This window comes from Peromyscus maniculatus, chromosome 5 (genome assembly GCF_049852395.1).
Source record: "Peromyscus maniculatus bairdii isolate BWxNUB_F1_BW_parent chromosome 5, HU_Pman_BW_mat_3.1, whole genome shotgun sequence".
Lineage (NCBI taxonomy): Eukaryota > Metazoa > Chordata > Mammalia > Rodentia > Cricetidae > Peromyscus > Peromyscus maniculatus.
In genome coordinates, this window is record NC_134856.1 from 74,546,085 (window position 1) to 74,560,491 (window position 14,407).

At 42.8% G+C, this 14,407-nt stretch overlaps 1 protein-coding gene across 15 annotated transcripts in view; it reads left to right on the top strand.

Moving 5' to 3' along the window:
• The window catches only part of Nebl (nebulette), a 361,793-nt gene that overhangs the window by 331,190 nt on the left and 16,196 nt on the right, over positions 1 to 14,407 (top strand). For 13 of the 15 annotated variants that reach the window (XM_042278071.2, XM_076572681.1, XM_076572688.1 and 10 more), the window contains 2 exons: positions 852 to 944; positions 1,986 to 2,135. The exons of the other annotated variants lie outside the window; for them this stretch is intronic. In XM_042278071.2, the coding sequence (XP_042134005.1) occupies positions 852 to 944; positions 1,986 to 2,135 (243 nt within the window). The remainder of the gene's footprint in view (positions 1 to 851; positions 945 to 1,985; positions 2,136 to 14,407) is intronic. 15 annotated transcript variants of the gene reach the window in all.

The following is a 14,407-nucleotide window of genomic DNA, read 5'->3' on the forward strand; positions in this document are numbered from 1 at the left end:
GCAGTGCAGTACAGTGCAGGGCAGTGCAGGGCAGGGTAGTGCAGGGCAGGGAAGCAATGGAGACTTGGGTGGGCTTTCCCAAGATCTTCTTAAAGGGAACTCCCCAGTTTCCTAACTTTCTCTCACCAGTGATCACCTCTTCAAGTTTCTACAACTTTGAATAATGTCACAGACTAGTGAAGGGGACACTTCGGAAATAAACTATGGCCGTAGTGTGCTAACTGACCACAGAAGTAAACTAATTGATGGTCCACTGAGGGCAGAAACCACGTTTGCTCATGCCTCCGCGCACCATCCCTCATGGTTCCTTGTTGGAATCCTTTCTACAGCATTGGTGGTGAATGTGTCCTATATGGCTTTATTTGTTCCCATAGATTCCAGTCTTGGAATGAAACCTGAACCTGCTACTGTCTACATTCCCAGAGATCTTTCCCGTTACAGGGAGAGAAGAGTTTTAAACAAAACCATTTCTGTCATTTCCCATGAATACGCTGGTGTCCGTAGGTGGGAATTTCAAGCAGATGTTGACTGTTCTTGGGTGGAGCACAGAAGCGCTGGGCTTTGGGGATGCTGTAGGACTGAATATGGCAGCCATCTGTGAACCTGCCTTGGGTTGAGTCATAGGTGCTTCATGGAGGCTCCCGCGCTGGGCAGCAAAGAAACTAGGCTGATCAAATTTGATGACAAACTTTCTTTGGCAGCCACATATGAAAGTGGGGACCCCTCCCCCCATTCTCTGGGCTCTGAAGTGCACTGGGCCACTTGTAACATGCTGCCTTTGCTTGACTGATCTCCATGCTGGCTTTTCAAAGTTCCCTCTTGATCTCTTGGTTTCTTCCTTTTGGTGAAAGACCTCAAAGTGTGGCGCACAGATCCTGGCTCCATCTTCGACATTGACCCCCTGGAGGACAATATTCAGTCTAGAAGTCTCCATATGCTCTCTGGTATTGTTTGAGTTCCTGTCTGTCTCCCTGGGTTTGGTAATGAAAGTTAATGATGATGAATTACAGAATTTCACTGTGGCACCCATGAAGTGGAAATTGAAAGCTGAGAATTCAGAAAACCCAAGAAATGTGCTATGTCACTTTAAAACGACATTAGTTATTTATGAAAGCAAAACTTACAAAGGAACTTGGAAATAAATCCTATATTAGTTTGTCCTAGATGCATTTAAAATGGTGTCTAGAGCATACTTATATTTGCCTTTCATTGGTAAATATGATTCTATAGGCTTTCTGGGACAGGAGATCTAGTTATTTGGATTGTAAAGAGCTCCTGAGACAGAAAAAAGGAGATTTGTTTCGTGAAATACAGTATTATAGTATTTTAGAGTCAGGTTTCCAAAATTATACATAGAACAACAGCAAGGCTTATCTACAGCATCATGCATGCTTTCCAATTAAACCTTCAGATATTTAGCATTTATCTCTGAATTTTTATACAATATAAAATGGGTAGTTCCCATGGAGGCTTGTTTGACTCCTAGCTTGGCTGACGTGTCTGTCATGAAAAGGGGAAAATGAATGATTTGGTATAGGTACAGCATGACTAAACATTTAGACTTTTAAGCCATGTTTAGCAAATACAGTCTGAAAATTACTGTCTAATTTGATCATCTCAAAAGAAGCAAATTACAAGTATCAGATACCCAGGGCTACTTGAAAGCAAGTATTTAAAGCAGATGTTCACTTTTAAAGATTTCTTTTTTCTTTTCTAATGTTTGCTATTGTCCATCTCCTATCCCTTATGTCTCTGAAAACAAACAAACAATTGGACCCAAGAGTTTAAATGAGAAGAAATGTCTTTTAGGTCCTGTATGGATGTGATGCTGTTCCTGCTAAGTCTGGGGTTGGTTGACTAGACCTTTAGAATAGCAGAGATTAGGGATGATTATTTAATCAAGGATTGTTTTTGCTTTCTTGTGAAGCTTTGTCTGTTGTTTAAGCCACTCATTCATGCATCTGAATATTCTCCCTCTGATGTAGAAAAGGCGAGTCAGTACCAAAGACACCTGTCTCGCTCTCACTCCAGCAGCACTTTTGGTACAGGTCTGGGAGATGACAAGTCAGAAATCTCCGAGCTCTACCCTAGCTTTTCATGCTGCAGTGAGGTAACAAGACCATCGGATGAAGGAGGTATCAAATCACAGCCATTTAAAATGAACTCACCTCTCAGATGTGCACCAGAGTGTGTTTTACTGACTTTCACCTTTGCTTGGGTGTATTTGAAATTTTAATTCTAAGTTTGGAAAGTTAAGAATCTTTGACTTAAAGCTACTAACTTGTAGTTTTGCATGTTTCACTGTTGTCCATGGAGTAGATCCGTAACACCAAAAGGGTCCCGGGAGATTTGCTGCAGCAGTGCATGATGGGAGTGTATGCCATGGGTATACACAGCCTTAGTAGACAGCAGAGTTCTGTGTAGTTTCTGTATGACTTCCATTAGGGGGAGAAAATCAATCTTAGAGTAACACTTGAGTGGATAAGAGATTGCTATAAATTGGTGTGGGTTTAAATACTGATATATATATATATATATATATATATATATATATATATATATATATATAATCAGTTAGAGCTTGTCAAAAAAATGACATGTCATACTTGGGATGTAAGATTTCTTTTTTTAAGTAGAAAATATTGTTGGTATTAATAATCATCACTTTATTTTGAACTCCACTCCTTTTCCTGTGCTTTTTCTTTTCTGCATCCAAGCTAATGGATTGCTTCTAGAACTTTCAGTGAATTCCATTAGGATGTTACATGGCAGCTGCTGCCAATAAAGCCGTTACTAGTGTCAAGACTCAGTGCATAGGGAAGACAAGGAGACAACTCAAATATTATGAGTTTCATTTTCAAAGGTCAGACTGCTGAAGTTGCTAGATAGGAGTTTGAAGTTAAGTAGTTTAAAACACTGGAAATAAGTACCATTTCTGAGGACAGCTCTTGTTATCAAGCCATTGTCTGTATTCATCCCAGTAACACACTAATGAACATAAAATCAGTCATACTCTTCATACTTGAACTGTAAACTCAGTCTGGCTTGAGATTGCTAAAGGATTTTTTGGGGATGGAGGATTTCCTTTTATACATCTTTTTTTCCAAGACAGAATCTTTCTACATACAAGCCCAGACAAGCCTCAACCCTGTTGTCCTCCTGTCTCAGCCTCTTGAGTGCTTAGATTATAGGTGCCTGTGAGATCATGCTCATCTCCTTTTTAACATTTAACACCACCCAGAGTGTTTGCTTCAGGGGTGACTCTTGTATCTCATGTGCACAACAACACAGCAATCACTCATTCACTCATCTAAGCGTCAGACATACATGTGCACCAGCCGAGAACTTGGATCTGTAATACATCCCATAGTAAAGAAAAGAGACAGGGATCTGCTGTGGGGGACATAGCCTCTGGTGGGGGACCTTGATATTAAACAAGCACAAAATGATACTATACAATTATAAATAGTGCCAGTGATATGTGCAGGTTCGGTAGGGCCTAAAGGGTAGTTGACAGGCAGTTCCATTTAGTCTTGATGTTAGAGAAACCTTCCTCATGGAAGAAAAGTGGTTCTGACTGAGCAGAGTGCAGCGAGACTATGACACTGACTCATTCTAATGGAAGTGTCAGCTAGACCATTAAAATTCAGAGACTGCACTGGGGGTGTATTTTGAAGCCCTCTTCCAAGTCTATAATCTTGGATGATTCCACATAGACAGAGAAAATTCAGAACTTCCCACTCTAGAGGTTTCAGCTCCCATCTGCAGTAGTGAGAGATGCCCAGGTTAGCCTGGGTCATTACTTTTTCTCTCCCAAGGCTGTAAAACCCACTGCTGTCAGCTGTGTGTTATCTCCCCTTGCCCTTTCAAATCACTGTTGTGTTTTCACTCCAATTATTTCAAAAAGGGAATCCATTCCTGTTTGAAGTTGAACCGAAAGAGAAGATGTCTCTGTTGAGAAAAAGTACAAACAAATATTCTTTTGCTTCTATTAGATGTTGAAGAATAGAGTTAAAAATAACTTGTAACCTTTCTGCCTCAGCCTCCTGTTTACTGAGTTTATAGGCATGTGCTATCATGCTCATTTAGGAAGAAGTTTAGAAATATCTGTTGATGGTCTGGAGAGAGAGTTCTGTGGATAAACCACTTGCCATGCAAGTATGATGAGTACAGTTTGGATCCCAGAAACCAATGCCCCAGAGGTATGGTGGCCCTTTTATAATTCCAGCCTGAGAAGACAGAGACAGGGAATCTTTAGAGCTGGCTGGCTAGCTAATGTCTATAGGTAAGTTCCGGGTTCAGGTGAAGAGCGATTGAGGATGAATGAGTACAGATGTTAACTTTGTTTTTACACACATACATTCACCCAAACACATGAGGACATGCATACACACATGCACATATACCATACACACATAAACAGGTACAAACTGTTCGTTTGCTTGCTTATGTGTTTCTCTAGTTAGTGAGTGAGTGGTGTTGGGATGGAACCTTTGGCTTCCTGCCTGCTAGGTAAGCACTCTACCATATACCCAGTCCGGAAATGTTATTTAAAAGGAAGGTGCTTTCTATTCTGAGCAAGGTAGCAGAAGCTATATTTCTGACAAGCAGTGATAGCTCCCTGGGTTGAGGAAGGCCTTGTGATGTCAAATTGACTCTTTTGAGGTATTTGTAAGTTTCTGCCATTTGTAGGCACCTCCTACAAGGCTACTATACTCTTTCTTTAGGGACACTTCCTAGTTTTTCAGGTAGGCATTGAGATATGAAGCAGAAGTGAAAATGTACAAGTAAGTTTGATGATATCAACTCAGGTGATTCAACGCCAGAAAGTATCTATGCTCCTTGGAGGAGTCTTTAAGGCACATGAGTCTATATCCTTAATTTCCTTCATTTTAGGTGCAGCAAAGCATAGTCTATGAGATCTACCTTGTCTGTGTTTAAGTGATTAGTGACATACACACCTCATGCATTCAAAACTATCCCCCAACTACCAAACTACTGTTATGGGTCTGAGATTGTTCAGAGAATTGCTCATCTGACCATGAGTAAATTTTAATAAATAAAAGATTTTATTAAATATTGTCCAGGAACATGGCCACTGGCCAGTTCCGCAGTGGGGACTCATGCTTCAGATTATGGCCCTGGATTACATTAGTCAGGGACTTCTAAAGGCAAAACTCACCAGGCTATGTGCTTCCTGCCTTCATGCAATCAGAGGCAAGCATACATCCTGACGTAATCTGCTTATGTACTTCCTGCCTACATGTGATCAAGCACATATACTGTGTAATTGGGGCAACCAAGCTTGTTTACAGAAGTGAAAACACATGGCTTGTTATTTTACATGAACAGCCCCCAGTATTCCAGGAAGTTATCTGTCCTTGGGCAAGTGGGACTTTTAGTTAGAGGCATTTTTGTTTTATAGGTCTCTTAGGCACAGTAATCTAAACTTAAAGCATAGTGTTAGCCATCACACTACCCCATCTCCTTGCAGATCTTTGCTTCCTTGGGCTTACAACTTGCTCAGTGATGACTACAACTCCCCAGGTTCTGGAGTCAACCTCTTTGGACTCATTCTGCACTTTTGCCCTTGATTCATTCTCCATGATGAATACGTTAGAAAGCCTCCTCATCTCTACCACGGCAAAGCCTCTCCTGTCATTGCTGCGTGTGGTTACTTATCTCACGGCTCTGAGAAAATCCCTGAGCAAATAGCTGACAGAAGGGATAGACGGGAGGCAGGGTTGATTTTGGCCCAGGGTTTAAGAGGGTATACAGTCCACCATGGCAGAAAAAGCAGGATGGTATTCATGGTAGCCGAAGTTTGTGGTGAGGACTCCTCACATCTTGGTTAACCCAGGAAGCAGAGAGATTGGACCACAAGCAGGGTTAAGCTCTAACCCTCAAAAGCTGTTCCCTCCAGTGACCCACTTTCTCCAGGGAGGCCCTGCTTCCTAAAGGGTCCATACCCTCCTAAAAGAGCCCAGAGAATAATGGCCACAGGGATGGGGAGATTTCTCAGTGGGTCAAGTTCTTGCTACCGAGCAGGAAGCCTGAGGATCTGAGCTCAGATCCCCAGTCCACATGTAAAAATCCAGGTATGATGATACATACCTGTGATCTCAGTGGTGGGAAGTAGAGCCTGGAGGATCCAGTGGGCTCACTAGGCAAACCAGTCTAGACAATTGATAAGCTCCTCAATAAATAAAGTAGAAAGTGACCTAAGAAGATACCTGGCAGCCGGGCGGCGGTGGCACACGCCTTGAATCCCAGCACTCAGGAGGAAGAGCCAGGTGGATCTCTGTGAGTTTGAGGCCAGCCTGGTCTACAGAGCGAGATCCAGGACAGGCACCAAAACTACAGGCAGAAACCCTGCCTTGACAAACCAAAAAAAAAAAAAAAAAAAAAAAAAAAAAAAAGACACCTGGCATGGACCTCTGACCTCCATGAATTCTCATACACACAAATATCTTTGTGAAATAAACTTCTCTCTTGTAGAAGGCCTGGAAGGAAACTTTCACACTTTTGTTTCAGTGTTTTGATGTTTCAATGACATTGAAGCAAATCTGAAAACAACGTGAAGTAGAAACATTCCCAGAGGGTTTTTTTTTTCCTCTTTCCTTTTTCCTGGTGAGGCAGGGAAGAGATAGTATTCATGACTTCTCGGAGGCTTTGAAATGTAGGCTCCCCTTTGAAATGCGTGCTGTACTGGGCTCTGTCCAGGAGGAGCTGATTGATTGCTAGACAGAGTTTTATGGTGATGACAACTCTTTGGTGGAAATAATTAGTGTCTTTAGCAGCCACAGTCAATCATGTGCCTTTGTTTAAGCTCTGTCCCCAGAAACTGAAATGCATTTTATAACACTTGCTAGAGGATGGAGAAAATGGAAAATGTTCTTACGTATTTCAAATGTTCTTTTTCCTTCCAGATTTTCTCATTTGGGTGTGTAGGATCTTTATATGATTAAAATGTGTTATATCCTAGAAAATGGTCATTTTATAGGACTCAGGCATCTCCTGCTGTAGAGGGCCGTGTGTGGGAAAGCCATACTGTATATCAGGACTCCGGACCTTGGGTCCTGACACTTACCCGCTCCGATTTCCTGTGCATGGCAGAGAGGAGTATAGGCACAGGAGTGTTCTGAGGTATTTTATGCTTCTTTAGCTAAGTGCCATAAATTTCAGTGAACTCTTTCCCCTGTCTCTATGACAATGTGTTTATGTTCTAAAAGCCATCTGCTCAGCTTTACAAGTGAGGTGGCTAGGCAGCTGTGAGGCACAGTTATCGGGGTCCTTCTTATGAGAGGGGGGAATGCTGATTGTGAGGACACAGGGTTAGACAGTCGTCTTGTTTCCCCGAGGAGCAGTGCGGCAGCGTTTGCATTTCATTGCTAACCCAGAAGAATTCTCCGAATTTCCTATTCTCTTGCTGCTTCGGCTCGCCTCTCGTGCCGGTTGCCCATCTTGCTTTGATTGCTGACTATTTTCATTCTCTGTGATTATCTGGAACTTGCTTTGCTTGCCAGGCTGTCCTTCGATGGATTAAGTTACTAAAGGGTTTTCCTTGAATATCTCTATTGTGCTGTTTTGATTCAATAACAGAGGATTTTATTTAAACTTCATCCAATTTTATTTTGATTCTTGAATAGCTGAAATCATCTCTGTTGCCTTCCGGTGTTGCCCCTTTGCTTGCTCTTTGTCTGACACACGTGTTGTCTGGTGGACATGCTCCTTATGGTCTCTGCTCGTTTTGCTGGGGTCTCCTTTGATCTTACGTTTGTCTTTATTTCACTTGTCTTTATGGTGTATCTGCCTCCTGGTACTTCTTTGTGTTCCACTGGCTTTCCTTCACTTGCGGTCCTCTGGTGTGGCAGGGGCTTTCTAATGTGTTTGCAATCACAGTTATTCTTTGCTGCCCTCAGTGTGAACGTGCGCTCAATTTGGCTTCAGGTACTTTCTGTGTTTCTTTTTCTTCTGCAGAGCATCAAAGGGCGTAGGGGTGTGATGGTGAATGAAAAACAGGTGCACTTTTCAAAACAGACATTTCAGCTCTCCAACCTTGTGAACTTTCCCCGAGTCCTTTCCGCCTTCCCTGACTCAAAGTAAATGTCTCAGTTCTGTGGAGCTTAACCCAGCCTGTCCAAGCTGCGTGTACAGGACCATTTAGTGCTTCAAAAGCAGAGTAGATTGTAAGGGAGGTTTCTGAACTTTCTGAAATTCTGACCCACTAATCCACAGGTGAAAACAAAAGTGCTACACCAATTAAGAAGAGAGTTGTCCTCAAGATTTAGTGGTATAGTAACTCTGTCTGCCTATTGCCATTTATCCAGCATCTTCCATATGGGTGAGATACTGGAACACACAAATAAGAGATATGGTTATTGTCTTCAGTGAACTCACTGTGTTCCGGATGGTAAACCAGATCTATGGTGCTCTGGAAGGCGAGCATTGCCTTCTCTAATTAGAAATGACCAAGTAGAAAAACAGGTAAGGGGATTTGGAGGCAGAAACACTGGTATGGATGATAACAGAGAAGCACACTGGAGACCTGGTTTGGCACCTCTTGTGCCCAGGGCCTTTGTGGGCCTAGGAGATGCCCAACTAGAGTATGGGCAGCACAGAGCCCCTCTGACAGAGATGGGATCTAGCAGAATGTAACTCTGGTCCTCGGGCTTTATCCTGTAGATGACAAGCTATTTTGAGGACCAGCTACTCAGACTTGCTGAGCTCTTCTGTGAGGTTTAATGTATCCTTAGTGCTTTTCTAAGGAGGTGGTTCACCTTTGTTGCATTTAAGTTCCACCAACGGCTTCTTAGCTAAAGGGACAAATGGTTTAGAAATAGCATTGTGAATTTTTGTTGCAAACATTATTGTTTTTATGTTGTTGTTTATATGAAAGAGCAGACATGGTGAAAACCAAACACCTTCCTTTTGAACAACTTCCAGACTCCAGACAAGGGATCAATGACTGGACGTTCAATAGGCATCTTGAATCTCACATCTGAAAACACAATCTTATTTCCAATTTCTCTCCTCACCCTATATGTTTTCTCTATGTACTTTCCATCTCAGCTATGATGAGATTATTTAACACTTGGACAAAAAGCTTGGGGACAATGTTACCATCTTTCTTTCTCCCATGATGTCCTTGTCTTCAGAACAATGTATGCCTCTTTATATAACACTGGTGAGATACTTGTCATTACTTCTACTATACTCTGTGAGAATCACCGCCCGGATGCATCGAGCTTATAGAACTAGGCTCCTGCTCTCTCTAATTCCATCATTAGCCATATTTCCCTGCCCTGGCCGCACGCCACTATCAGAGACATCCTTTCAAAGCTGTATTTGATCTCAATAGATTCTTGCTCCAAATACTGCAAAGGCTCCTGACCAGATAAAACTGAAAGGCCATAGTCTGTGGGAGGCCACAACTGACTCAGTTTCCCAGGTTGAATCTGAAGTCTATTCTGAGTCAATAGAGTTCAAGCTTGCCTGCTCCAGGGCTGTGAGAAAATCCTGATTAGCCCACAGAAAGGAACATACTGTCTAGCTAGAGCAGGCTGCTGATGCCAGCGGAGGTACATTGGGATAGAAAATGAAACTGCCTGCTCCCTGACACAAGGCAGGATAAAGAGTAGTTGAATGCCTGTGCTATGCATTGTTCTACCTCTGTCCTTCAAGACTGTATATAAGCTGACTGTGAAATAAACTCAGGGCTGTCTGACATTGACTGGCAGTCCTCTCTTGACTCTTTTCTGTCTTCTTTATTGTCTCTACAATCTGCACACCTCTACCCAGCTACCTAGCTGACTGTCGACAGGCTCCTACAATAGTCCACAAGGCACTGCATGATCTGGGCCTTGGCTCTGACTTCATCTTTATTAGCCTTTTTCCTCTGATTATACAGCTCCCCTGACCATGGCAGCCTGCCTGGTATACTCCTGCCTCAGGCCTTTCCAGTCGCTGGCCTCCTTGCCTAGAACACGATTTCCCCCAGTGACTTTGTGGCTTGTTTACTTCTTCAGTCATCTGATTAAATGTCAACTAATCAGAAAGACTTTCTTTGGTCATACATTCCACATACACTCCATATGTATATGGATGTTTGTATCTGTATGTATGTCTATGTACCACTTGCATGCCTGGTGCCCATGAAGGCTGGAAAAGGAGGTGAGAAGAGGGTAAATGATACCCTTTGACTGGAGTTACAGATAGTTGTGAACTGCCATGTGGGTTCCGGGAATCAATTCTGGGTCCTCTGAAAGAACAGCCAGGGCTCTCAACCACTAAGTCGTCTTCCCAGCCCTACTTCTTGACATTTAATTAGCAAATTTGCATACCATCTCTCCCAGAATCCAAACTCCATTAGGACATAATATTTTTGTCTGCTTACTATTTATTTGATCTCTATCCTAGAACTGTCACCTGGTATATTTATAACCAATAAATATCACTGGGTATATAAATATGTTCAAATTAGAGTTTAACCTGGAATATGAAGAAGCTGCTTTGCTGCATGTGTTAAATCAATAACTCTTGACATTATTATTATTCTCTAATTAAAGTTTATTTGAATTTGAAGACAATGCTACTATTTGTAATCTTAAAAAATATTAAGATAGATTACTGGGACATAACATTGACGATTATGTTTATTACAAATCTTGAGTCAGCTGATGACCTTCCATAACCAAGAAATCAGCAAACAATTCCTGCATTAATACTCTGCTTTCATGTAACTACTTCTGAACTCATTGCTTTATTTTGCTCATGGCATCTGCCATGCCCAAAAAGTAGAGGTGCCCCTCAGAATTCCCTCATTATACTCTGGTTTATTGTGAGGTCATGAACTCTGTGGGGACAGTGGAGGTATGAGAATGTCACTTAGCTATGTTAAAAAATGGGGAGTATGGAGAGAAGGGATGACGGACAGGAAGCTGAATGCAAGAACAGCAAGATCCTTCAGATGGGACACAAATTATCAGGATGGTGTCATTAATCCACTTCCTATTAAACTTGGAGCATAAGTATCAAGTACAAGTACATAATAATAATAATAAATAGTAATAATAAGCTACTAATATACGCAAGCAATGGACATGTGTCCACTTAGCTGTATTTCCAAATGTCTTTTTTTATTTATTTAAGAATTTTTTTTATTAATTTTTACATACCAACCACAGATTCCCCTCTCATCCCTCCTCCTACCCTCCTCCAGCCTTCCCCCACCCCCTGGCTCATTCCCCATCCCCTCCTTCAAAAAGATAAGGCCTCCCATGGGGAGTCAGCAAAGCCTAATACATTCAGTTGAGGCAGGACCAAGCCCCTCCCCTCTGCATCAAGGCTGAGCAAGGTGTCCCACCATAGATAATGGGAAAGCCAGCTCATTCACCAGGGATAGAGCCTCATCCCACTGCCAGGGGCCCCTCAAACAGACCAAGCTATACAAATGTCTCCTGTATGCAGGTATGCAGAGGGCCTAGTCTGGTCCTATGCAGGTTCCACATCTGTTGGTCTACAGTTGTCTCTGTAGATTTCCCAATCATGATCTTGACCCCCTCCCCTGCCCCGCCCTTTGCTCATATAATCCCTCTTTAACTGGACTCCTGGAGCTCCCCTGGTGGTTGCCCGTGGATCTCTGCATCTGCTTCCATCAGTTACTGGATGAAGGCTCTATGATGACAGTTGGGTATTCACCAGTCTGATTACCCAGGTAGGCCAGTTAAGAGGGACACATGGATCTCCTTGGGAAGAGGAAACAGATGAGGTCTCCATGAGTAAACTGGGGATGAGGTGGACAATAGAATGGAGGGGATGGGCAATGAGAACATGAGGGAACAGGATGGTCAAGCTGAGGGAGGATGGAATGGGAGAGCAATGGAAGAGATATCTTGATAGAGGGAGACATTATGGAGTTAGGGAGAAACCTGGTGCTAGGGAAATTCCCAGGAATCTACAGATGACCCCAGATTAGACTACTAGCAATAGTGGAGAGGGTGTCCAAATGTCTTTTTTTTTTCTTTTTTTCCCATCCTCCCTCCTCCCACCCCCAGCCCTCTTTCCCAAGCCACCCCACATCCCCACATCCCCCAAATTGAGGTCTCCCATGGGGAGTCAGCAGAGCCCAGCTCACTGAGCCTAGGCAGGTCCAAGCCCCTTCCCACTGCACCAAGGCTGTGCAAGGTGTCACACCATAGGCCCTGGATTCCAGAAGCCTGCCCATGTATCAAGGACAGATCCTGATCCCCCTGCCTGGGTGTCCCCCAAACAGTTCGAGCCAAACAACCGTCTTCCATGTCCAGAGCTGCCTAGTCCAGTCCCATGGGGGCTCCATAGCCACCAGTCCACAGTTCATGGGTTTCCACTAGTGTGGTCCGCCATCTCTGCACATTCTCCCATCATGATCTCGACGCCCCTTGCCTGCAGTTTCTCTCCTCTCTCTCATCAATTGGATTCTGGGAACTCAGGCTGGTGCCTGGCCGTGGATCTCTGTAACTGCTTCCATATGTCACTGGACAAAGCCTCTATGATGACAGCTAGGTTATTTGCTAGGCTGGTCACCAGAGTAGACCGGTCCAGATACCCTCTGGACCACTGCCAGCAGACCAAGGCAGGGTCAACATTGTGGATTCCTGAGAGCCTCCCCAGCACCCTGCCTCTTCCTATTCCCATGATGTCCTCATCTATCATGGTATCTTCCTCCCATGTTCATATCAGCATTATTTGTAATAGCAAGAACCTGGAAACAACCTAGAGGCCCCTCAACTGAAGAATGGATAAAGAAAATGTGGCACATATACACAATGGAGTACTACCTAGTGGTAAAAAAAAACAATGATGTCATGAAATTTGCAGGCAAATGTCATCTTGACTGAAGTAACCCAGACTCAGAAAGACAAACACAGTATGTACTGACTCATAAGTGGATACTAAATGGGAGGGAAGGGATGGCCAGACTGCAACCCACAATTCCAGAGAGGCTAGCTAACAAGGAAAGACCCTAGGAGAGACACATGGATGACCCCATGAAGGAGAAGTGGATGAGATCTACATGAGTGGACTGGGTGTGAGGGGGTGGCAGAGCATGAGGAGTGGGGGATGAGGACACAGGGAAATGGGAAGGTTGAGCTGGAACAGGGGCAGAGTGGGAGGGCAGGGAGGAATATACTGAATGTCTTTTTAATGTGAATGCTGCCCAGAGGATCCCAAGCCTCTGCATGCTATCTGTTGAGGAGTTTTGATTTATAGATGACATTTTGCCCCCTAGTTCAAGGTTATTATCTTCTAATCATGTGCATAGTTTTAAAATTAGACAATATACTATATTAGAAACAATGATGTACTCTGGGGTGGGGAAAGAAACTATTACAGAAAATAATATGAAGATTCTCAAGAAAGTAGAAATAATTACTATATAATCCAGTAATTTCTTTCTAGGTGTATACCCACAAAGAGATGACATCACATCCCTATAAAGCATTCCCATGTTCAATGCAACATTTTTTTTTCCAGCTCAGCTAACAACCTTGATGTCCATTGAGGGATGCATAAAGAGAATGCAGAATAAAGTACAAAAGAAATATTATTCAGCCTTTAATAGGGGATGTTACCATTTGATAGAATATGGGTGGAGCCAGAGGACACTGCATTAAGTAAAATAGGCCTGGACACTGTGAACAAATACCACACGATCTCGTTTGTCTTTGAATTATAAGTTAACGAGAGATCAGTCCATATAGATAGGGAAGAAGGCTGTGGTCACTATGGTGATCTGGGAAGGAAGAAGGAAAGAAAAGTGGCAGTGGCTGGAGGGCGCAAAGTAGCAGATATGCAAGTCCAGTGAAGACCAGTGCAGCTAGAGACCTAATATATACCATGAACTAAACCTCGGGGTTCTGTCACAGAGTGGACTTTAGCGGTTTCTGACACACAAAGTATGTGAGATGAAAGGGGTGTTAGTCTCCTTCTTTATGATAATCGTTTTACTTCTATATTGGGAGACTTCAGGTATAAAAATATTTAGTTCCTAAAGAAAAATTCTGATATAGAAATATTCACCTTCATTTTAAAATAAATTTATTTCTATTTTCAGCCACATTTCAATTTTATGACCCCAGTCTTATCCTCTTCAATCTAATTTCTTTCTGACTGGAATTTTATAAAGAAAATCATTTCAACTAGAGACTCTCAATGGTTATTTCCCAACTGAATTTGGGTGTTATTTCTAAACTTATTTTGAAAAAGTTGTTTGAATCTGTCATGATGTTTTATGTCTTTTGAATTTTGAGGCACTGTCTGATTATGTAGCCCCTGCTGACCACCACTCAGGATCTTCCTTCTTCACCCTCCTAAGTGCTGGCATTCAGGTGTGTATTATCACACCTGGTGAAGTGATGCTTTACTA